At 37.4% G+C, this 26,026-nt stretch overlaps 1 protein-coding gene across 3 annotated transcripts in view; it reads left to right on the top strand.

The window, feature by feature from the left end:
• The window catches only part of STK32B (serine/threonine kinase 32B), a 156,874-nt gene that overhangs the window by 21,903 nt on the left and 108,945 nt on the right, over nt 1–26,026 (top strand). For all 3 annotated transcript variants that reach the window (XM_030270736.4, XM_030270734.4, XM_072928000.1), the window contains exons 2-3: nt 6,475–6,530; nt 14,323–14,474. In XM_030270736.4, coding sequence (XP_030126596.4) covers nt 6,475–6,530; nt 14,323–14,474 — 208 coding nt within the window. The remainder of the gene's footprint in view (nt 1–6,474; nt 6,531–14,322; nt 14,475–26,026) is intronic.

The following is a 26,026-nucleotide window of genomic DNA, read 5'->3' as shown; positions in this document are numbered from 1 at the left end:
TATTGAGACTAAAACACTCATTAATCATAAAGAATTGAGACATTGTAGTGCAATTTAAGTACAAAGCCACTAAATATAATCAGAAACATCATGATTCATCATTAGTGAGATAAAACCACTCTGAAACGTCTTTTTGGTTATGTATCTCTATCTAACTAGTAAGTTTCCCAGTCAATCAATGTATAGCAATGTTCCATTTTGCTCAGAAACCTGGGGAGCTATGCAGATTTGTATTCTTCAAAGGCATGCCTTGATCTATCATTCTGTCAGCAGAAATTCATTTTTTCCTTAATTTAAGCAGAATCTTTCTTCACTAATGCACTGATCAGAGCATGATAGAATGAGACTCCTTATGACTACTCAAACCATTTTATGACCCTTAATTTAATTTTTAGGCACTGTTCATGTTTGTCCTATCTATGTCCATTCAAGCAGGGGATTTTATTATTAGTATTGAATATATATGACTGTATACTTGGTTACTCATCCTATGTGTTTTGTGTGGAAGGACAGCAACAATTTTAACAAGGTCTGATAGCTACTGAGGTTCTGTCAGCACAGCCTCTGGCTCTCCCTAGAAAAGGCTGGAGCATCTGAGGAGTAGATAGACATAGAAAGAAGGCTGCAGAGCTAGTTTGAAATCCTAATAGCATAGCCATCCAATCAGTCTCAGGTCAAATCTAGAAGGAAATTTGGCTTAGTTATTATTCTGTTTTCCTGATTCACAGAAACAGGAAGCATTAAACCACCCCAAAACAGACCTGCAAGACAGGACCCAGACTTAAATAAAAATCTATTTTCTTGGCTAATGGCCACATCATATATCCTTGTTTCTGTTTTATCTTGTGATCAGTGAGAACGAATCTCAATGTGTTGAAAAGCTCATTGTGTTAAAAATATGGCTTTACTGTACACCTCCTAATGCCTTAGCACTCATGTTCTGGTTTTGGCTACTCCCAGACAGTCCAAATAAATCACTGAGACTCAGCCAGGGAAGGAGAGTCTGAATTTAGCTTATCAAGTTTTTCCAGAAAGGCCTCTACTTTATTTTTCATTCTGCAAAGCACGTGAATGCCGGTGCTTTGGCCACATTCAATTAGATATTTTCCCTAGGAGAAGAAAAGTTCTTTCAGGTAATGGTTATTGATTGTATTTGGACTAATCACATACACATACAATTAATATTCCTCAGCTGCTGTGATAAAACAGATGTCAGCTCTACCTAGAATCCACCCAATATTCATATTGCCTCTTTAGCTAAATGTAATTTACACGTGAAAAAATGTTGTGCAACATAAGAATATTTTGAACATTAAAACTGCAAGTGAAAGGGTAAAAATGTTATATTCCTTTGTAAGATCATAAATCAAACACATTTAATGGTGTGTTGCTGAGGTAATGTCTTTGGGTTTTTTGGTTCAAGTAAACATAGTATTTGTGAATAATGCAGCAGCGGTGAATGCATATACTTCGTTGTTTTAACATATATCATTGTGTATATAGTGCTGATTTAAAAAAGAATAGGCATTTCCACTACAACCATCCAGTGTTCTTGCAGTGTGGTTGTAAAAACACAAGTCTGTGACGTGAATATTTCCTCCAAAGTATACTTTATCCTCAGGGAGCAGTGGAGAAAGAAATAAGTATTTTATCTTACACTAGAAAGTTTGATACCAAATATCTGCTCCATCGGGCTTGTGCAGTTTGGAAGACACACGTGGGAAGGTGTGGCGTGAAGTGGGAGTTCTGTTCTCAGCTCTGCCCAAAAGGGGTTTGAATCAATCTACTGATTTCTGTACCTCTGCTTCCACAGTGGTGTAGACTCCTCACGCTTCAAAAGTGCCTTTCAGTCTTCATGGTGCTTTTATAAAGCACTATTACCTGAATTGGCTTTTACTACTCTCCCAATTACTTGTGTGTCTGAGATCTAAGGTGCTTCCTATACCTAATTTTACAGCTGCCTGGAGATGTAATGCTTCATTTCTCTACAGGCAGTGGCAGAAGATACTGGAACACTCATCTAAGTTCACATGAGAAGACTGTGGCAGTAGAGATTCTCCTGTGTATTACTCAGTCACAAACCACAGCACCATCCTTCCAGATATTACTGGAGTTTTTGAGTACACTAATATATTTTACCAAGTATCTAAAATGGTTAGGACCATATTTTTTCCCTTTTCATGGCAAACAGGAGGAAACCTTTAATTTAGTGGTGAATCCTCTTACCATCATCTGGCTCCTACTTGTTCAAGATCAAGCTACTGGAAAATGCTCTACATGGGCCTAATTTGAAAATATCTAATATTCTAATCCAAGTAACTGTACTTGCACTAAAAGTTCTTAATAGAGAGTTGAATCTGTGCAATGAAAGGTTTATTTGAGTATGACTAAATGGAAAGAAACAAAATAAAGTATTTATATGTATATATACAACACATTGCTGAAATTAACAGGCATCCATTGCTCTAATACTGTAACGTGAAACAGGTGTCATAAATGCTGATCGATTTTGTCTCTTAGTTAGCAAAATATCTGGTTTATTCCATATTCCTTCTTAGTTTTGAATTCATGGTGATGTTTTAAGGGATGATGGTGGGAGATGAGGGAGAGGAAATTGTAATACTTGATTTTTCCAAACAGATGGAAATCAAAGAAATTGGAAATTAATTCTCTCTCATAGTGTTGTTAATAAGTTTCATTCTGTGGGTTTACTTGCATGAAAAATTACCCGAAGACAATACAAACAAATTTTGTTTTCTGAAAATAGTTCATATTCTTATACTCAAATTCCAAGACAATGTGTAAGACCTCCGAAGTATGGTGTGGTAATAAAATGAAAGAGCTCAAAGAGTTGGAAAATATTTTTTTTCTCCATAAAAGAAAGTATTCTCTTGAGACTTGAAGTATTTTCTCTTGAGTAAAGAAAACTATTTTCAAAAGAGTAATAGTCATATTACTGACACTGAAGAAAATGTCCTTCTGCCAGCCATACCATTATCTCAGTGGGGTTTTGCACTAGAAAAATGTCATTAGTTACAACACAGGCACCACAAGAACAAGACATGCCATGTATTGGAGGACAAGAATTTAGTACTCCTGATGCTCTCCCTTGCCCAGAGGAAATGGCAGTGTTTGAACTTGATGATATTTTCAACATTGGAAAATGACAGCGGTCATGATGAGCTGTAATTCTTCTCAGAGTAAGAGGTGATATTTTGGCATTGAATTTTCACCAGAAAAGACTAAAAAGCACATACAGAATGTGAAAAGTGTGAGATTAAAAACATCTGAGGAAAACACCTGGGGTGTATGGCTAATGTAGTACCAAGGTGGCAGTGAACTTAGCTCAACCCTTCACTGTTATCAGGGAGGTGCTGCTTTGTTCTGGGTGGGACAGTTGCTTGAAGCACCTTAGTTTTGCTCAGTGTATTTGGTATTGGTCTCAGCTGCAAGGCAGCCCGCTTTTTATTCTGTCCTGGTATTCCTAAGGAGGAACTTCCTCAGTTTATGAATCTGCAACGTTGGGACTATGTCTGAACGATCAAAAGAGACTGAATTGTCTCACTTCAGTGAATTATCCCTTTCCAGAGAACCACAGTGGCTGCAAACCTTGCTCATTTTAGATGCAGGCTCAGGCATGTTTACATATTTCCTCAGTCATTTAAAATTGGCTTTATTTTCTCTTGCAAAAAATGCATTAAAATCATTGTACCTTAATTTCAATAATGCTCATGGGACTGTTAGCTATAGAAAAAAAAATGTTATTTTCTTAATAAAGATATGAAAACACAACATCTCACTTCCTATTCAAGTTAAACATAGAAATTAAGAAAATTGATCAATTGTTGTGACTATGATTTTTAACCATTTATTTAGTTTACTAGTAATTCATTTTCAACCCCATGGTCTAGTGCCTCATTTAATAATTTCATTCTTATGGAAGTCCAATTTACAAATAATCTAAATAAAAAATTAAGTTGTTCTAGTCATTCGGAGCAATAAACACAGGAAATATGGAGGTACAGATAAATAGAAGTTATATGGACAATAAAAAATGCCATTTACATAGCTACAGATAAAGGCTTAATCTTAGTTTTACAAAAACAAAATCATTCTTCAAATGGATATATTTCAAAACATGGCAGATTTCAGAATATAATATAGTTGAGTATTACTGAAATGTGACTTGACTCAAATTGAGATAACTACAAACTGCTTCAACAATTTCTCACTTGTTTTGGCAACTGGACTCAGCTGAATGACTGCAAGGTAAAGAACAAATTCAAAATAAACTTTTTTTAAGGAATGTAGATATTACATATTTACCAAAATAAGCAGAAACATGAGCAAGTTTGAAAACAGAGAAGTGACACAAAAACCACCAGCATGCTGTGACTCAGCATGCTGAATTTTTGGCTTATTTTTTACTATCAAAGAAATTAATGAGCTTGACATGTTGTTTAGGATGTTTTTTTCAGACTGTGTTGAATTCCTACCTAAATTAAGAGTCATCTTAGACAGCCCAGTCATGCACTTGGGAGGGATGACTGGTGGGAACAAGATTTAGGTGGATGTAAGTTTACGTGGAAGGGAGTTTTGCTAAACTGACTACCTTCATCAGACCAGTACTGGCCAGCAAGAACTCCAAGAGTGCCCCACTGGTAAAATCTCTCAGCAGAGAGCCCACCTGCAGGATGCTGACAGACAATCCTGCTTCTCAGACATCTGGGCAGCCCTAACTCTTACAACATTCAGCTCAAAATTTTTTTTCCCAATTTTCAGTTTCCAAGCAGGTTATAAATATTTTTCCAAGGTTATGCATTTTTATTTCAGTAACCAAATTCTAAAGCTGTGATATTCACCATCCTTGTTTCCTGCAGAACAGTGTCTGCTGCTCTCAGCTCTGTCAGCTCTGGGCTTGATTTGTCTCCAGCAATTACCGGGAAGGTGGTTGCTAAGCTGCACTAATGAAAGGAACAACCATGTTTCCTTGAAGGTAGTATAAGCAAGCATAAATAAACAAACACTTTGTGGTGTTAATAGTGTAAATGAGATATTATTGCAACGCAGAAAGTAAGATATTAACCCTTTTTAGAGACTTGATAACTATCAACCTTTCTTAGCTTGAGATGCATAACTTTTTTGGCAAATATTTAAAGTGTTATGAGTTTTATAGAATTTTCTCCTTCATCTTGGTGTGAGTCACGTTTCTGTTGTATTTCTTCTTGTTACCACATTTTTGGGTAGACATGGCCCAAGCGGCCAAGAGAGGCTGTGGCTACCCCATCCCTGAAGCGCTCAAGGCCAGGTTGGATGGGGCTTTGAGAAACTGGTCTAGGGAAAAGTGCCCCTGCCCAAGGCAGGGGGGTTGGAACAAGATAATCTTTAAGGTCCCTTCCAACCAAACCATTGTATGGTTCTATGGTTTTTCCAGTGATGGTCTGTCTCCACAATTTTTCTAGTTCCTGTTACATCAATGACAGGTGCATAGATGAAAGTCCATGGCCAAAGCATGGAACATAAGAAAGTTTAATTTAAAAAAAATCTTATTATGTTGCACTGAACTTTGTCATCTCTGGTTCACTGAATTTAGCTCTAAGTGTGATTTTTTTCTGAGAAGCGACTGTAAAAACTGTATCACACATTGTCGTGTTTGTATTTCAGTGACTTTGTATCAGTTTTGTTCAGCATGTTGGAATTTTTTTAAAACCACCAGCTATACCAATGAAGATTCGAAGGTTGTACTGTGTTTAAACTCATGTAACACCAATGAAAATGGTGTTTCTGAGAAATGAAATCTCGTTCACCCTCCCAGCAGCAAAGCACTTCAGTGTCTAGAGCAGGCTGTGCTGTCAGATTTTCCTGAAGCGCAAGTAAATCCATTCTACTGCCAACCTAAAATACAATCTATCAAAACAATCTTATGCTAAAATTATGAAATAGTCTTGCAATATTAGAATTATGTATTGCATTAAGGTGGAAAACTTTGTAAAGGCTGATCATACTAGCTCATCATGGGACAAGCTTTCATCACTGTAACAAAAACTGGGGATTATCCTGAAGAGTGACTACTAACCAAATGTTATATAAATATCTGTAGGTAGAGGGTGTTACTTGCATTATTCAGTGTCCTTTTAATAGATCACAATATCTCTGGAAAATGCTGAGCAGTTTTTGCTAATGGCTGCATAATCCTAACTTGGTTAGGGTAGAGAGACATTTCTTTTTAGAGATACTGGGCACTGAACACATTGGTCCAAGATGAATTGATGAACCAAATGAATACAGCATATTTTAAAGCAAACGTCTTCTTTGCTAGCTATTAAGTATATTTGGTGTTTTAAGAGGAAAAACGGAATACCACATTGCAAAAAAATATTAGTTGGACACACTGTAATTTCTTTTCTTATCTGATTTCTGATTGACTTAGCACACTACAAACTATTTTCCTTTTCTTCTCTCCTTTATTTGCAGTTAACTTTGACCACTTTCAAATACTGCGGGCTATTGGGAAAGGGAGTTTTGGAAAGGTAAGAATTAACTTATTTTTAGCAGTTAAATGTCTAATAGGAAATACCTTTTTGTTTTTCTGGCTTGATTATGGTAAAAGAATATAGGTTTTGTAGCCTTTTCCTTCTTAAGGACATATGGCCACCAGTATGAACTGTCTCTTCATTAAATTATTTCTATTATAATCTATTCACTAAAATTAATTGAGCAAAAGTTATTATAATAATTAATTATTCCAAAAGGAGATTAGCAGAATTTAGAAATCTGTCCTGGAAACAAAAAGGTAGGAGCAGACTACTTCTTTAGACAGTCCACCAAAGTGATCTTATTCTTAAATCTCTGAGCTCATTTGTGTCTTCAAATAATTGCAGTATTTTAAAGGCACTTTACATAGAATAAATCCTCTTGGGACTGTGTAAACTGACATACAATATAATTATGATCATTGAGTAAATGTTTGTTCAACAGGATTTTTCTGAAACAGAGAAGATTAATGGTTTGTTTACACTTGAGCAGACAACCTTACTTTCCTATTAATAGTGATTATAACAAGGTTTTCAGTTTATAATACAAAGATACATAGCCATATATAATGCAAATACAAAGCCACAAAGAGAAAATAATATTTTGAAAATATTAGAATCAATTTCTCACAGGAATATATATGAAGATATATTTATACTATATAAATATAACTGATACTTGATCAGTGACTGATTAAACAGCAACTGTCTAGATCTTGATTTCAATGATTCCTGAGTATATGCCAGCTCAGTGCTGGTGAGGCACTTCTGCAGCCATGCATTAAGAACTCACAAAGGATTTTGCTGTTTCTTGGCCTCCATGCTGAACAATGGCTTTAATTTTAGAGAGGCCAGAAATACTTCTTGCAGAACAGCATGGTCGTCATGGCACAGTCCTTGTTCAATTCAGCAGTTTTCAGCAGAAACCGTCTTGAGGTCAATAGGACTATAACCTGCTTGGGCAAAAAGGTACATAAAACCCCTTAAAATCAGGGCAGCAGAGATCTGTGATTTTTATTATCACAATACAGAGGTGGAATACCATGTCAAACTAAATGAAGATCCAAGAATGCAAGTTATGTACAGGAAAAAAAAGTTAAAGACATATCCAAATGATGTCGACCTCACAAATAAATAGTTACATAGATCAGAGTTCAACATTTTTGGCTTCTTTTGAATTCACTTGGCAAATTTTTAATATAGAAATAGAACTTGTTTCATCAGAATTCCTAACCTGCCCTCTTTCAATGTACTAGTAACTGGAATATGCTAAGTATAAATAGCATAAAGGTCTTCCACAAACAAACAAAAAGTTTCCTGGTATTTACAAAGACCAAAGCATAAGCAAAGAGCTGCCTTCACCTACTTGGCAAAGCAAGGCCACTGAAGCCAGAAAGGCTCCTTTTAGAGCAGTGTCCTGCACCTTGCTTGGGTACCCCTGATCCCTGCCCTGTCTGTGCCCCTTTGGGTACCCCTGATCCCTGCCCTGTCTGTGCCCCTTTGGGTACCCCTGATCCCTGCCCTGTCTGTGCCCCTTTGGGTACCCCTGATCCCTGCCCTGTCTGTGCCCCTTTGGGTGTGCAGCAGACAATGCACCAGGTGTGTGCCAGTGCCTGTCTGCCCAGATAATGCCCCAGGTAGGTCTGCATGTGCCCAGGAACATGGGAACTGCTCCTTGAGTGGTCACACTCCTTCTGCCACAGCTTGCCTGTCACTTGGCTTGAATAAAAGAGCTGCCGACTTACACAGAAGCTGTGACTGTGATGGTCCCAGCAGGGTCACACCTCACCTCCTTTATATGTCCCTTAACAAGGTGCAACCTGAGCTCTCAAAGGATAACTTTCAAGCGAGCCTGTTTGCTTCCAGAAAAAAAAAAAAAAGCATGCTTGTGGTTTCTCTTCTCTCCACATGCATTTCCTACCCTCCTCAAAATTACTGTGGTGTATCTTTTCCTGAAAAATATGCAAAAGTGTCTAGGAGACAGCAGCTACTCTTAAGATGTCCCTAAGAAGAACTGGCTACAGAGGCAGCAGCTAGAATCAGGTAGCCACTTCTCAGAAAAGACAAGAACTTGAGATGCAAAATATTTGATAGCAAATGGCCTAGGAGTTCCTGTGACAGCAAATGTTGTGAGTGTGAATTCAAAATGCCAAAGGTGAAGGCAGGGAGCTGATTTCTGAGGCCAGCCCCAGTGGAGGAGCTGAGGTGCTGAGCATCACCTTGAGCTCAGAGCTGAGCAGCACAGGGGCTCTGCCATGCCAGATACCTCCTGCAGCAATATCCTGCAGAGGCCTACAGTTGCTGTGGCAACCAAAGTAATTTAAGAAATATTGAGAGAGAGAGAGAGAGACGGAGATATTGTACCAAGAGTAATAAAATAAAAAAATAGAGCACGCTTTAAAACATCCTATTGCTCTCAGAAAACAGAAAAGGCCACAGAGGAGCCATAAAGGAAGCAGCAGTTTAGGAAAGCGTGGGACTGAACATGGTGTTATACACTGCAAGATGCTAGAGCACAGCAGACCCCGAGCAGTAAACACCCTGCAATAGAGATTAACAGTCTTGCATCCTTTTTTGACATTTTCTGCTGCCAGGTACTTCCAGAAGGACAATAATAAGAAAAGTTGCCAGCAACTAGGCTTCTAAATGAACAACAAAGGCAAGACTGAGTCACAGAGACAGACATTTGAAACAGCGACTGATTTACCATGTTGTGCTTTTGGCTATGTTATAACAGGTCATTTTAAAATGGGCTTCTTTCTTTCTCTCGCCCATGGAAGGAAAAACAAGGTGATTTGTCAGAAGCCTGTACTCATCTGGGAAAAAAAAGAAGCTGTTACAGCAAGGACTATCCTGTTGCATTTGACAACTGCAAAATAAGGATTTAAGTGTAGAGGGAAATCATACTTTAAACATGTTCTCTGAGGATCGTGCAACTCTATTTTCACCAATACAGATTCCCCAAAGCAGGTTCACAAGAACCACACTCATATAAACCTGTAAAAAATTAGATATTTCTAGAAATATCATAGAAACAGCCACCATTTTCCTGAGTGCCATGGAGAAGAGTGGATCAAAATCAACCAAGCCTTCATATAGGAGGCTTGTTTTATTTTCCTGTATGATGTGAAAGAGTGAGGGCTCCTTTGCAGGGGCAGAGACAGTAGGAAGAGGGATATATGATATGTTAGAAATGCTGTCTCATGCTTGATCTGGCTATTTTTTTTTAAATGTTGTTATATGTAGAGCTATCACTCTTCTCAAACAAAATATTGCAAAAAATTATATATTTGAAGCTTGTCCAAAAAGTACAAAACCAGCGAGGATTGAAACACAAGAATTCTCCTTGTCCTTTATTGCAACAATAACCACATAATTGCAGGGTTACTGCTGCAAAATAATTTGTATTCAGGTGTAACAACTAGTTCTCAGAGATATTATAGTACCAATTTTCTCTGACTTCTCTGTTCATGGGATTAGTTATATTAAACAATCTAACATCCTTAAATTGAATTCAAATTATAATTTCAAGGTACAAACTCTCTCTTGTTTGTCTAAGATGCTGAGACACAAGACTTAGTTCTGATAAATTTGGTTGCATAAAACAGTGACTTCCTGTGATGAAGTAAAGTTGAAATTACAGTGGTGTAAACCAGATGGGAGCCCAGAATCATGTCTACACTGATTGAGGGTACTTTAGTAAATAGTATGCAAAATATTTCATTAAAAAATATGCTTCTATCCTAAAAGCAACACAACACACAACTGCAAAATATTAATATTGTTTGACAGTATTATGACCTGTTTTTTAGCCTGAGTTAATATGAAAGGATACTAAGCAGATGCTTTGGCTGCTCCAGATGTCATGCTTCGCTCAGGGGAATCTGGGAATGAATCTCCCTATTTAAAGGAAATCCCTTGGCAGCCTAAAGACAAACTTATCATATCCATTCTCCAGCCTCTGAGTAAATCTTGCCAGCTCTGTCTGTAGGCTAGGACTATGGGAACTAGTCTTTCAGAGCACATGGGTAGGACAGACAAGGGAGCAGAATTTCAGGCAGATGCTCAACAGCAGGTTCATCAATTCCCATCTGGAGTGTATCTGATTTCTCTCCTGTAGCCCTCTGTGTTGGGTGAGCGCTTCTGCCCGTGCAGTGCCACAGCCCCTCTGCTGGGCTGGGAGTCCTCATGGACTGCCCATCTCATCTACTGACCCAAGATGCAAAATATCAAACAGGAGCATGAGTGAGTGAGCAGCCCAGCTTCCAGCTCCCCACCCAACCCTGCCCTCCAGCTGTGGTCTTTTATCACCTGTTGTCAAAGCACATCTTGTAGCAGCCCGAGAGGTCTAAGTAGTCCTGTGCTAAATTTAGACCAAAATTGATGCTAAGTGCACTTCATTCTTTCCACACCATGCACATAGCAGCTATAAGTCTCTTCTAGTGGGAAACAGGAAAAATCTGTGTTTTGCAGCAGGTCTGATATTTCAGCCATCATCATCTTTTGCTCTGGGAAGAACTTTGTTGAAGCTACCCATGGTTGCTCTGCCAACACAGCATTATGCAGCTTCCTTCATCAAGCTTCTCTGTTTTTTGCATGTGAAATCAGAGGAAATCCAAGAAGATAGTTGAGAAGTGGGCCTCAGAACATATTGCTCTTGAAAAATGAAGCTTAGCCCTGCAGCCATAATCTATTAGCTTCCCTAGATTCTAAGGGACAGTGGTCCCAAGTCACTCTCTGGTCAAATTTCTTCTAACTTGATAGGTTTTAAGGCAGCTCACTGTTACCTTCTACCAGAAATAACAAAAGACACCACCCTGTGATAACAACTAAGTTATGCCTTAAAAACCCTTTAGAAAGAGAATATTTTCACAAGAGGTTTTTAAAAATAGCACTATACCATTCCAGTGAAAATTAATGGGGTTCATAATGCCTGCTTTTTAAACATGTACAATACGGATGCCTATATCCAAACTGGTAATCTACAGTCTCTTTAGGGAACATTAAAGGGAAACCATTCCAGGGACAGAGATAGTCCCCTGTACCTCTTTAGATCCATACCTTATGGAGATGGCTGCTGTCCTTCTGTACTGACTATGAAGCTGGATAGTTGTTGAGTTCAGAACACATATTTGCTCTGAATCATCACACTGTCTGGCCTTTGGTAAATTATATTCACAGAAAAATGGAAAGACTGTAAGTGTGATGGGCCTCCATAATGATACATGTAAATAAGGCAATTCTGCACAGATTTTCATCATAATGAGTCATCACAGAATTTTTAAATTGAGGTTCCAGAGCACCTGTTTATCCCTATTTTAAAATTGCTCATTTGGGAAAAAAAAAAAAAAAAACTCAACTTAAACATTTCCCAAGAAGACTGCACATGTGAGAAGGGCTCAAGGGCTTTTCCCTTCTTTCTTGCTTTAGTAGAAAGTGTCAATCCATTGATGTCCTGCTCAGGAGAAGAGCTGACTGCCAGCAGGTAGAAGTGCCAGGGAAGATCTCCAATATGATCCAGTGCTGACATAGCAATGTCAAGCATTTTTTTACAGTAACATCAACATGGATGCAGGTTGTGTTTCCTGATTTTTAGTAGGAAGTAGCTTCATTATATTCATTAAAATCCTAATGATTTTCTAACCATGTTAAAGGATTTGCGTAGGTACACATTGCTAGAAAATGTTTACTATCGTTCTGCTTTGAAGCTAGTTGTGTGTTAGGCAAGCTTCTACCAACAACAGAAGGTCTGTTTCAGCTGTGCTGAACACCCTTGTCTTTACTGCCAGGTAAGAGAGCTGAGTGCCTTCTGGAGTCCCAGCAGCGTTTCAAAACTGGTTACATTACATATTTTGCTGCTGCATATGATCTTGGTTTGCCACATTGGTCAAACCTGTAATTCTCAAACCCATTCTCTCAGCAGTCACTCCAGTCAACCCTTCAATAGGGAGGCTTTTAATGTAATGGACTAGGAGACTTCTGTAAACACCTAACTCTTGGCCAAGTTGTACATGAAAAATATGATGCAAACTAATGTACACAGCTGAATTTCTGGACTTAGGCTCTGAGCTAAAATCCCCAAATGTTGCACTTTATAATGTGACTTGCTAAATTGGAGTCTTCACATATTCTGAGACAAGAAGCCAGGATTTGCCCCTGAAAATTCTGCTTGTGCTTTTGAAGGACCTGTGGAAGCTTGAATAATTCATTTTCATCCCTACTTTTCCCACTCAGTTTCCCATTCGATACCACTTGATACTTTTTCTTCCTCCAAAAGGCCAAATACAATTCCCTATTGTTCCACAGCCAGGGTTCTTTCCATATAAATGTGAACCTTTAGATTTCTTAAGAGCATCAACAATTTTCAGATCTTTCATAACAATCCAAGGTGAAAAATAAAACAAAACTTCAGTACTCACCATTGTGCAACATTGATGGGCTCAAAACAAGATGTTACCATCCCTGTTTTCCTTAATAGCAGAGCAATTCCTGATATTAGGAATGGTAATTAGAAACACTGCTTAATCATGCCTTATCATGATAGCTTAAAGGTACTCTATTAACTCCTCTATTTGGAGTAGATTTGGGCTCAAGGACACACTTTATGAAAAGAGAGTTTCAGAAAAATAAACATAGTTTGACTTTACTGGCCCTATTCCTCCCAGTTTTAGCTACGGGAAGTTGCCTTAGTTACTCCTGAATTTTCCTAAATTTTGGGTGCATAAGTTCCTTAAATTCAGACACAAAGGATTTCTTTTTGCCTGTCACTGTGTTGTAATCTGGTCTCTTAACATGAATTTATGAGTGTATAATATAATTTTTTGTGTGTAAAATACAGGAGCATGTATGCGTGCATGTGTGTGTATGTATTTAAATATATAAAAAAAAAAAATTATAATGCCCACACTAAGTGAATCCAGAATATCTTTGAACTTAGACATAGCATACCTGGGATACCTCAACCAGGTGTTTCCAGTATATTCAGAACAATTGTGTATTTCTTTGTTGCCAAAAATCGTACTTAACCTGATGCTTGATTGTGGAACCTGTGCCAGTCTCTAGCTCCATTTTCAAGGTAAAATACCATGACAAAAGGAAATCCAGAATTCCCATGGAAGTTCTCTTGACTAGGATTTTCTTCATGTGTTTACATTATTTGGGTTTTGTCAAAAAAAAAAAAAAAAAAAAAAAAAAAAAGATAAAGTAAAAGTGTAGACATTTACTGCCAGAGACTAAATCATAGTAATGGTCTCTTGTGAAGTCAAAAATATTATGATGAATACCTGTATGAATATTCTTTTCCTTTCAACAATAATTAAGGGAGCATAATTCTGATATTTAGATGAAATATTGATCCTTGGGAAGAAAGGCAAGGTTTATGATGCAGTAATCAAGATGTGAGTATTGACTTGTGGGAAGGAGGACAATGACTGAGCATTTTCCTAGGCAGGAGGCAGTAATTTCTCTGAATAATTAAATAGCCTGTGATTTCAGCCATTGCAGCATATTACTCTCAGCTTTACCATGAAAGTTTTGAAAGTTAATATATTTTTCTGGGTCTCCATTTCCTCTTATGCAGGCTTGGGTTGGGTTTTTGTTATTTTTTAATTATAATCTATTAGAAAGAATCCTGAGGAGTGGTCAAGTGAACTTACTGAATGTGTTACTCAGTTGTAATATCCAGATCTGAATTATTGAAATATCATTAAAGACTCCTTTTTTCCAAAGTCACAATTTAATTCACTTTCTCAAGGTGTCAAATTTTTTCTTTTACTTTGCTGCCAATTAGGTGTGCATTGTACAGAAGAGAGACACCAAGAAAATGTATGCCATGAAGTATATGAATAAACAGAAATGCATTGAGAGAGATGAAGTTCGCAATGTTTTCCGGGAGCTGCAGATAATGCAAGGCCTGGAACACCCCTTCCTAGTCAATCTGTGGTAAGAAAATCGTTAAAATGCTTTCATGGATCTCTCATTTTCTCCTTGTTGCTGAATCAGTTCAGAATATGGGAGTCTGGAGAGCTGAAAAGAACAAAAGATTTTTGATGACCTCCTTTGTTAAAGGTATTAGGTTTCACAAGGAGTTTTATTTTTCATTAATATTTTTAAGGTGTCTTTTTGAATTGTGATACTTAAACATCATATTCACCTGTTTGTTTCTGCTTTAGTTTCTCTCCAAATTGTTACAACACTGTGTTGAAATGTGTTGTCCTGTCCCATTTGTTTTTTGACAATACCTGGACTAAACCTCTCTAATAAAGCTGTGGAATATCAAAACCAACAATTAATTCTTTTTCTTTTTAAGTGGATTCAGTGAAAATTCAAAAATCAATTACTTTCTAAGAATTACTGTCACAGGACAACAAAAAAGTGCCTTTTTGGCACTGGAATTTCCCTTATCTTCTCCATTCTAGACACTGAATCTTTTGGTGGCACATGATTGAGAGAAAATACTGGTCAAGCAATGACTGGCTTCAACTACACCAGCAGCTTAAAATATTTGCTGGCTCTTATGTAGTGTGATAATACTTGCTGGCTTTTGTAGTGATACTAGTAATGGGATGCAGAGTTTTCCTCCTTATCTAATGATCTATATAATTTGGAAAATGAAAAGGTGGAGGGGACATAAACCATTACAAAATGAAAATTATTCAGTCTGTGAATAGCTTGATGGGGTGCAGATTGTTACAATGCACATTGAGCTTGTGTTTTGTCAGTTTTAGCTGTCTTACTTGAGGTCACTGCCCAACCTAAAATGTTCTGCCCATCCCTTAGCTCACTCTTGGTGCTAGGTTAGCACCTTTCACAAATTAAAGGCAAATTGTGTTCTGTCTTGAGTGAGCACAGCTTTAGTATAATTGCACTCTGATAGAAAGCATTTGAACCCAAAATTTATTCCAAATTACATACATACATAATTACATACGTACGTATGTGCTCTTCACTTGATATGAATGATCTGAGCCAATCTAATGACTGCTGAGGGCTTTAAAAAACTACATCATTGTGATTGCAGTACAAAACTTTCCCAGTATACTTTCCAAGGTTCCAGCAAGCTGTAGTCTTTGGATTTTTTTACCAAAGATATGGTATGTATAGCTGTGCTTAGGAGCCTGTGGAATTCTCTATTATGTATTTGTCTACCTTTTTTGAAATCCCATGGACTTTTTTTCTTTATCAGAAGGTGTGGAAATTTCCACTGTGAAACCAGACACTGCACAGAAACAGTCATAGGTTAATGTGATCTGAGAGATAAACATAGCAGTGCTGAAAGACTGAAGATCAAATATTTATTGTGAAACAAAAAGAATGCTAGATTGCCATTACTGAGTTTTACTCAAATTATAAATATTCTTTCTCATTTTTTTTTTCCATGCCAAAGACTAAAATTGAAACAAGCAATACCTTAAAATGCACTGGGCATGATGATGCCTTTTATCCTGCCTACACTTCTAAATACCATCACAGGATATCAAGACTCAAACTTTTTACTATATGTGTGTATGAGAAATGCAGAAAATGAAAGAGAAATATAGTACTCTAGAGTTACAAAACATTTCAGGCAAACAGGACACTATTCAAGATGCTTCAGTGCACTAACAATGTTTTATATTTGATGTCTCTAGCAATGGTTATAGTTGACCAATCTATGTACAAGCACTGATCTCTTCACTCTCCTGAACAGTGACAGGACTGGAGGAAACATCATAAATGGAGGCAGGGGAGGTTTATGTTGGATATCAGGAAAAAAAAATCAAGTTCTTCACCCAGAGAGTGGCTGGGCACTGGAACAGCTCCCCAGGGAAGGGGTCACAGCACCAGCCTGACAGAGCTCCCCAGGGAACATTTGGACAGTGCTCTGGGGCACACGGTGTTTGTGACTCCTGGGGTGTCCTGTGTAGGGCCAGGAGTTGGACTCAATGATCCCTGTGGGTCTCTTCCAACTCAGGGTGTTCGGTGGTTCTGCGATTTTGTATGAAGCTCTACTGATATTCTGGGACCCAAAATAACACCATTAGAATTGTAGAAATTAAAAAAAAACCTCTTTCATTGACCCATATAATTTTTACCTGAAGTGCTCACCTCGAACACTGCACATTCAAATGTCTGGTGATTCAAAGATCTGACTCCAGAGTGAGCTGCTGAACTGCTGGAGAACCTGTATTTCACCCTGGGACAGCAAAGGGAAATCTTGAGCCCGAACCTTCCCAAAATAAATCTAGTCCACCCTGAGTAACTATTTCCTTGTATCAGGCTTAAAATATGTTTCTATAAAAAAATTAGCCTTGAACAATCTTAAGTTAATTTAATTAACTTGTGATACATTTCTGGAGTGTCTATACTTGCAGGCTGCAATAGAATTTTCCAGACCTCTGACTTCTATGTCCCAAATTTCAGCTGAATTTCAAGATATTCTACACATTATCTTCAAATAATTACTTTTGTTATTGAACTGCAACAAGGACAAAGCACAAAAATCATAAATGGTCCATGAATAATGGTCACATCTGTTCAAGCCATATGAAGCTTTTACACATATTAATTGTATTTCATTTATTTAATATTTGAAACTATATTTTTATTTCTACCATGGGAAAAGGACCACTGCAAGTATGAGTGGAATAGTCCGTAAATATGTTGTTCCCAGAAATAATTTCTTAAAATAACATTTTCATTGATTGTTGGTGAACTAGAACTCTGTTTAATGTATTTCTACTTGCAGTTTAGATGCAATAATGATTTGCATTGAATATATTTTACTGTAGTTATAACTATATTTTATTGTAGTTATAACTTATATTAGATGATTGGCATGAATCCATGAGTTTTCCTCCTATGAGTCAATTCCTGACACAGTAATGGAAGGAAACAGTTGAATCTGCATTTCTTGCATAGCAATTGCAGCTAGATTAGTTTCATTTTTCAGAGTTGGATTTTGCTGTTTGTTTTGTTGATTGCACTGTAAATATACAAAGGGACTGTAACAGGAACTAATAGGCTTGTACTGTTTCAGAAACTGGAATATTAATCTAACAAGGAACAGTTATGTCACGGTGTATGGGGAATAAGACAACTTCAGCTTCTTTAAAAGCCAAAGTTCTTTTGGTCTAGTCTCCCTTTCCAGGCTCAATCACACTCTCTTAGGGTTCATATCAGTTTTTGGAAATCCTGTCTAAGGAAAGATTTTGGTGACTAAAATCCTGAAATTAAAATTTTATTTTTCATACAGTATCATTTTCTGTAAGAATGATTTCAGTGTCACATTTTTTTTTCATTGTGAGGAATTGAAATTAAATCCTACATCTTTCAAATCAAAATGACAAATCCTAAATCACTATTGAAAAGTATATTTGGAGGAAATTCCATCATGATAAGCTTTTCATGAGTTTGGAGTACTGTCCCTGATGTGAACAGCTGATTTTCAAAAGTTTATAATCTGGATTTCAAAATAAAATTAAAATAGTAATAAATCTCCTAACAACTCCTTGAACATATTAATCTTTCTTTGAGAAATTACATCACCAAATATAAAAGATGGCAGTTTAAGAAACAAACATGAATACTGGAAAGTCCTTTAGTTTTTCGTGATAACTGAAGAAAGTAATAAGATATGTGTCTACAATCCTTCATCACTTAAATTCTCGTGAAGAGAAAATAGGAGGAAAGAAGGTAAATGTTCTGTGGTGGGTGGTTCTGCTGGATCTATCAGTAGCCACAGCTTACACAAGAATACAGTGAAGCTCATATAAAACAAGGGTAGCATCTCAACTCTGAAAGATCTCTATTAAGCTTTTTGAAGCTCATGTATCTTCTCTGGGCTTTATTAAATTTAACTTCACAATCTCAACCTATAAATCACATTATCTGAAGTATGAACTGTCTTTCATAACATCTGACACAGAAGGAATCACTCTTCTGTAAATGCTCATAAAAGCTTGGAGGATAACAGTGTTTTTCAAGAAGAGTTTGGGGTTGATTTATAACCTTCATTGTAGAAATGAAATTGAATAAATGCTTAAAGCCACTTTTATCACCATTAAAAGCATTTCTGATAATAGAGATTTCTTCTTAAAATAAAATGCAGTCCTGTTTTTTATCACACCTTTTTATTTGTCATGGGTATCTCAAGCTTAGATGAATGGGCTGTAGAAATGTCAGCTGACAACTTGGTCCCACCTTGAATCTGTTCCTCTCTAATATTCAGTCTTTTATCCATGTTCATCCTTCCCCAGATGTCTGAGTGTCCCCTGGGCAAGATGAGTGGTATTTCTGAAATTATTAATGTTTTAAATACATTTCCTACAACATGCAATAGGACTGAGCCAAGAACCAGGTTACTTACCAAGTACCAGTGCAGGCAGATTTGTATTATGTGACTTGTCCTCCATCATGAAGAGATGATTGAAGCCATGAAAAAATCCTGACACACATTCGGTTTTCCTGGAGGGTAATGAAGGTGCTTAATGATCTTTGCTCTCTAGTTATACCCAGCTGCTCCAAGTCTGGTTTATGAGGAGCAAGACTTTGGTGTCATCCTCATTGGCTGTGTCTATACCAATAACTTAAAATTAGGTATCCTTTCTGGGCTCTCAAATCCAATATTTCATATTTCAAAATGTTTCTAGACCCACTCCCAGCCTTGCTGTGAGCTGGGGCATGAGCACCATCCCAGAGGAGCCCTGTAGGCAGCCTGCATGCTGGTGGCAGCCTGCACACCCTGTCCCTGGCTTTGGGAGCTGACCAGGAACAGACTTCTCTGTGCCCTTTGGTCCCAGTGCATTTGGAGACCAGTCACTGATGTGTTTATTGATGCAACGTGTGTTTCATACTTTTGTGAATTTAGCTGAGGTCATGAACCCAGGCCATGTAATCCTGGTCCATTCCAGATATCTGACAGTGTCCACGTTTCTTTTCCAGCCAAGAAGAGATTGTAAGTCAAGGGAGGAAGATATATTTAGTATCTTGCACAGATCTTGGATGGGTGAATTATTTTTGCTATAGATGAAGCAAAGGGTGAGTGGTTTTCTCAAATAGCTAGATTAATTAATCACTGCATTAATGTAAACCTGAAATAGGTGAAGATATTGAAAAAGACTTAAAAATGTTTCTGTTGTCTAGAGACTCAGATGAGATAATGATGGAGGAAAAAGGGCAGAGAAAGGCAATGAGGCAGCAGGAAGGGTAAGATAATTGGAAGAAAGGTGTATAGAATAGATTTGACTTGAGTTGTAAATGTTCAGGATATTATTTCTAGCTGTGGAAAATTCATTGGATTCAACACTGCCAGCTGGTGACCTCTGGGTGTTTGTGCTAAATGAATCTTAGCTGTAACATCATCACCAACTGATGAAGGCGTGATCCAGCAGTTATTTATTTTTTGTGCTGATTTTAATAACCTAAGATAACAATTGACAGTACTGGGACACTGTCTGGATAAATTTTATTCTGGTTACTAATTGTTTCCTGGGAGAAATTGCTGTCACCTTGAAATATATATCTTTGGGCTCAAGTTTAATACATTCCTCTTAAAAGCTGGAATTGGCCTTTGGCATAGTTTAAGTTTTGATCTTTTTTACATTAGAAGCTGTCATACAAAATATTTCATCTCCTGTGTGTCTCTCTGCATCCTGAGACCCTGCTTAGAAGTGTGTCTTCTGCATCATTTTTACTGAGACATATGCTTTATTTGCTGACCCTAATAAACTTTTCTCACAGAAAGCTTTCACTGCAAGAGGAATCTTACTATAAATATTGATAAATACCAAGCTGCTGGGAAAAATAATCCCTTCTGTTCTAAAAATTTTCATTTCCAACCATGTTCCTCTGATGAATGTGCAATTCTTACTTTGTTTGGCCTTTGCAGTGGTGTAGCTGCTAGCCAAAGCAGACCCTTGAGCTTGGAGGGAATCTGGGCCACATTTGTGTAGACAACTGCAGAAATCCTGTGCACATTTATGGCAGGAATGAGTGTTATTCCTTCTGGGCAGATGCAGAGCTCCAGTGCTGTGGCAGTGGTAAGGGGTATTCTCAAGAGAGCATGACAGCAGGGTTTTGGTGCTCTCAATCTAATGCAATGTGAAAGAAAGAAGAAAAGCACTTAGATATTGCTTCAGACTCCTCAATCGCCACTTTTGGCAAGCAGTGGTTTTTTTTTTTTTTTTTATTTTTCTTTATTTTTTACATTCTCTGCTTTAAAGGTTATGAAAGCCAAACACAATAGCTAGAGTGAGCCATTAGACTGATAACCAAGGTCCTGTAGGTAAAGTGGTTTTTTTGACAGAGTAATGAGTACATCATGTAAATCTGCTGTTTTCAGTCAGGATCAACTCTTACCTATGCTGTGGAAACTGGGACTGCAATTAGCCTGTAGTAAAGGTTCTGTAAAATGTAGATTGCCCAAGATGCAGCTCAGTGCTGTGTTAGCAAAGCCCAGCCACAGTGGAATGGACATCAGAGGGCAAAACTCTCTTGGATATGCCTGTAAAACCATCCAAAGTAGGTGATTGTTTCAGAATAAAAATAAATCCTTGACACGTCTACTGCAAAACTTTGGTACTGAACAGATCCTACAGATACACAACTAGCCTGAAAATGTTACAGCTGTGACATTTATAGAAACTTGTCCTGGTTTGCTTTTGAATATGTTTGTGGGTTTAGTGATGATGCTTTTTTGTTCAAACCAGACAAAAAGCATAGGGAATTCCTTTTTATTTATAACAGGCTGAAGTAAAAGTCAGAGAAGTGATACTAAAAACAAAACCAAAGCCCCCGTGGAACTAGCAAGAGATATCAAAATAGTGATAATTGAATATCTATGTGATTCAGGTGATATGTTATCTCTCCAAGTCATATTTCCTTTTTGCTTCTGCAAGTATGTCAAGTATATTTTTCAAGTTGCCAAGTATTAAAAGTTGGGGATGATTTTTGCAACTGTTCAAAAGGACAGAACAGAAGCCAAAAGCCTGCATATAAGGGTAAAAGAGATGTAAATAAATGATTAAATAAAAAAAATAAAAATCCTGAGTGCAAGGAAATTTAAGATGTCCATTGTTAGAATTGTATCAGAGTGAATTTAAAATGGAAAATAGTGCAATTAAAACCAAAGCAGGAAGTTCTGTCATGCATTAATTTTGCCTGCTTAGGAGAATCTTTCCTTTAACTCATTAAAATTTATCAAATCATTTATCAATTTAAAAGTCAACTACAGATTTTTACAGCATAAATGTTCCATTTAATGGAACAAAAATTATATTTATTGTACTCGTAAAGTGCAGTGAGAACCTGATACTAAGATTTCAGAAAATTATTAATGGCATCCTGTTTCAAGATTAATGACAGTTGTGCAGTGTAAAGTTCTAAAGAGAAGAGGATCACTCTCATGTTTCATAAGTACATGACACATAAGGGAGGATTTAAGGTTCCTTTTCTGTGGTGATGTACATTTTACAAATTAACATCCAGAACAAAGAAAGGTTATGAAGATGACTATTCAAATTCGTCTGCAAAATGGATATGGCCAGTAGGAAAATTACTTCTGCCCATCAAATTCTCTCTACCTAATCCAGAATTTATCCAGGGTGCAGAGAATGAATTATTTATTGCAAAAGCTGAGGTGGTGGGATTGAACCTTGTTGATAAATGAGTAAGTGAAAGAGACCTACCAGAGAAAATTATTCTTCTTGACCACAGCTTTCACAGCCTCACCAAGAGATGGGCTGGGAAATGGACAAGAGAAAATACAGGTGCAAACAAAAATGGCCATGAGCCTGGTGAGAATGTGAACTGTGGACTGAAAGGAGAAGACATTCTTCTCCTGCAGGGGTACAAAATCTAACCTAATTAGAAATTCTAACCAATATCAGTGCATAAATCAGATTCTTCAAGGTCTGGACTTCCTTTACTGATATTTGAAAATAAAGCAGAAGAGAAAATCAGGTATTGTTTCTTGTCTCTGCAATGAAAGAGAGATGAACTATAGATTTCTGTGCAAGTTCTTTCTGTGGATGTAGAAAACTCTGAAACCTTTTTTAAAAATAACCAAATATTTTGTTCATCTTAAATTACAGCAGTTAAAATTCTTTCTTGAGGAAAATATCCTTTATTTGAAGAAAATATTCCAAACCCAGATATTCCTTCATAGAGAAAATTTGGTAATGATAAATGATCAAATGATATGACAAAAAGGAACAGCACTTCCTAAGCCGTACCCATTTAAAAGGAATTTTAGGAGTTAAGCTTCATAAGGCACTATAAAGATCTAGAGATATAACTTAGAAGTGAAAATATTGACATCTAAGAGGAATAAAATATGTTATGCTGGTCTCAAGTATTATCCTTTTCATTATTGCTCATTGCTTAATAAATGGTGGCATCTGTAGCCTTGACAGTACAGTACTGCATTCCTAAGGGAAGGATAAGCATGGCTTCTTTCCAGTCACTACAACCAGCTCTGTAGAACTGACAGGTAAGACAATTTCCATTTCTTGTACCAGCTTTGCTGCATGACCCAGGTTCATGTGGTGAGCTCCTGCATATTTTTCTGGGTCTGGGAAATCTGATGCAGCAACGCCTTTCATTCAGCTTCAGCCATGGTGGAGGTGCCTGCATTTCTGCAATCTTTAGCAAAGGATGGTTTGGGCCAAGCAACCTGCAGTGGTCCTGTCTCTCCTCTAAAAGTCGGTGGAATGTGGTGTATAACAAAGTCCCTATGAAATAATAATGACAAAACTCTGATTGTGATCCATATTTGGGATCACTAAATTGCAGAATGGTACTAATGAAGCATAAGGTTCTCTAGCATTTGTTCAAGTGGAAAGTGAAATTTTAATTGCAATGAAAAATTGAGACTAGCAATTAGCATACAAAGACATAGGAATGATAAGGCAGTCTTTTAAAAAGCAGTGACACATTGAAAACATCACTGTGAGTATCTGGAATCACAGAGCACAGGGTGTCTTTGGGACTAGCCTCATGTATGAGGTGACTGTCTTGTGCATGTGTGCTACCAAGAAGTGAACAGCTCTTCCTCCACACAGCAAGTAAAAATCTCTTTGACCATCGTGCACCTCAGCAGCCTGAGGCAGCTAAATAGCACAACAGGATTCATTCAGACTAACAGGGAAAAAAATATAACTCTTATGACTCTTTGACAAAGTTCAGTGCTAAAGAAGAGTTTGCACTTTTCTGCTGGCACTGCATCTTCAGCAAGCTTGTATTTAAGTTTCCTTTGAGCTCTTAAAAAATACTCCACACAGAGTCTGTCTGTGCTCCTGATCAATCATAATAGGCTTTTTCCTGCTCAGCAAGGTCTGTCACTCACTTGTGGCATACAGAGAAATGCTTGCTCAGATGTATCCCTGGGTTTCCTCTGTGGCTGGAGGAACCACATATTTTTTAAGACCTCTCTCCTTCTATTTTCATTTCTGTAGATAATGCAAGAAATTCTTATGACCTTTTCAATAGAGTTTGATATGCCAGCTTGAGGATGTCCTATCAGTAAATAAAGAGTTGCCTGTGGTTCTTTCTTTATTGTCTGTTTAGTACAATTGATGCCATGTGCTCAGTATCTGCATAACTAGTGGCAATAGTTGATAATCCCAATTCAGAAGAAATTTATCTTTAATTATTATTATCATCACAACCTTTGACAAGTATAGCCTGCTTTAATGACATCTTATATTAATTTTTCTGTAACTGTTCTAATGAACAGTTTAATTTCTTTTTTTTTTTTTTCTTTTATCTCACTTATTTGGGAGACAACTGAAAATTTTTTATGTCACCAAGTGCTCTTCTGGTCTGTCTGTGCACTTTCCCATGGACAAGAGAAAAAGACCCTCCAGATTGTTGTCCAGCTTCTTTCTAAGTAGGAAATCCTGGCTGAACTATGCCTCTACAGCCTTGCAAGCACAACTTTGTTATGGGCTGTAGGCCACAAGAAGCTAAGGGTGCTGTCAGTAGCATTTCAGAGTGGTGGGGCTGTCAGACACAAGGAGCTGGGGAGCAGAGCTGAGCACAGAAAGGGGCAGGAGCCAAGGCTGAGGCTCCCAGCCAGGCTGGCAGCATGAGGCAGCTGGAACCAGGGTCCTGCCACTGCCACTCACAGACAATTTGGTGCACATCAGCAGAAATCAATATACTCAAACAATTTTTTCCCTGCTGAATCAGTTGTGTGTGAAGTGATTCAGTTTATCATCGGGAAGAGTCTTTGTTTTATTCATTCCTAACTCCCAGAAGAAGAGGATGTAAAATTATAATGAAATTGAATTATAGTGTCCAACAAGAATCTCCTTCCCTGAGAAATGGTGGATTTTGTTGCAGTCTAGAATTGTGGCAAAGAAAAAATTCTCTAACTATCCATTGTTTAACCTGTGGAAAAAAGTATTATTTTTAATCTCCTATCTAACCTACTTGCAGATCTTCATTATGTAATAAATAAAAAGTTCCAATTAAGCTTACAGGACTTTCACCCATGCTATCCTCTTCCATATTCTCTGTGAATACTGAATTTGTAACCTGAAGCTGCAGCAGGGTATAAAACATTACATGTACCATTGTGTTTGCAGAGCCTTCTTCTAAGGACAAGACTGAAAAAGCAAGATGTGGTGGTTTGTAACTCTTTAAATACAGAATCTTTGGGGAAAAAAATCAGATCTGGAAGTAAAGTACAAATGTATCACAGTACACAGAAGAATAAAACCTGGCAGGTGACAAAGAGTTTAATGAAGAGAGATTTTTCTTTCTCAATTATTGCTTTAACTCCCTCTTGCCACTATCTTGATGCTGCCTCCCTCTGCCAGCACCCACACCCTGACAGGCTCTTGCTTCTGTCCCAAGGTGATCCTTTATTTTACAGAGAAACTGTCAGGTTGCAGGGTCTAAATGCAAGAACATTTCAAAGTGGTGCTTCCTCCTTTAAATTTACCCTCAAAATGTATCTGGGGGAAGAGTGGTGGAAGAGACTCTCCTTTGTCTATCTTGTACGTCTGACTTATTTCTCTTCTGAAATATTTTTATCACAAAACCTTTGTTTTGGCAGAAATCCTTTAACTATGCTTTTGAAAATCATGTTGTATGTGCTGCAATAATGTTACCAAGTATTGCCCAATACATTTTCTGTACAGAAGAATTATGAGACATTAATTAGGTTCCATTGTTTCTTTGCCTTTAATGCAGGTTTCCATGACAGCAGAGAGAGAAAAATCAGTCAAAGCCAATAGTTAAAACTGACAATTTGCATTCTGGTCAGTAGTCTTAAAAATATGATGTACTTTTAAATAATTAGATTGTCTGAGTGTTTGGTCACATCCTGCTGTGTCTTTATTTGCAGCAGTCTTCTGTAAAACTGTAAACTATTGTGAGACGCTGATCTGCAATTTTGACTCTCTGCTATTTGCAGAATAGTCTATTCAAATACAATAACGGGTTTTATCCTAACTAATGCAGTAATAAGGAGCAATAAAACCAGGGTAGGACTTGTTATGCTGTTACAC

The sequence above is a fragment of the Taeniopygia guttata genome, chromosome 4, assembly GCF_048771995.1.
Source record: "Taeniopygia guttata chromosome 4, bTaeGut7.mat, whole genome shotgun sequence".
In the NCBI taxonomy this organism is placed as follows: Eukaryota; Metazoa; Chordata; class Aves; order Passeriformes; family Estrildidae; genus Taeniopygia; species Taeniopygia guttata.
Note: the sequence above shows the minus strand (reverse complement) of the source record. Positions and strands in the feature narration are given on the sequence as shown.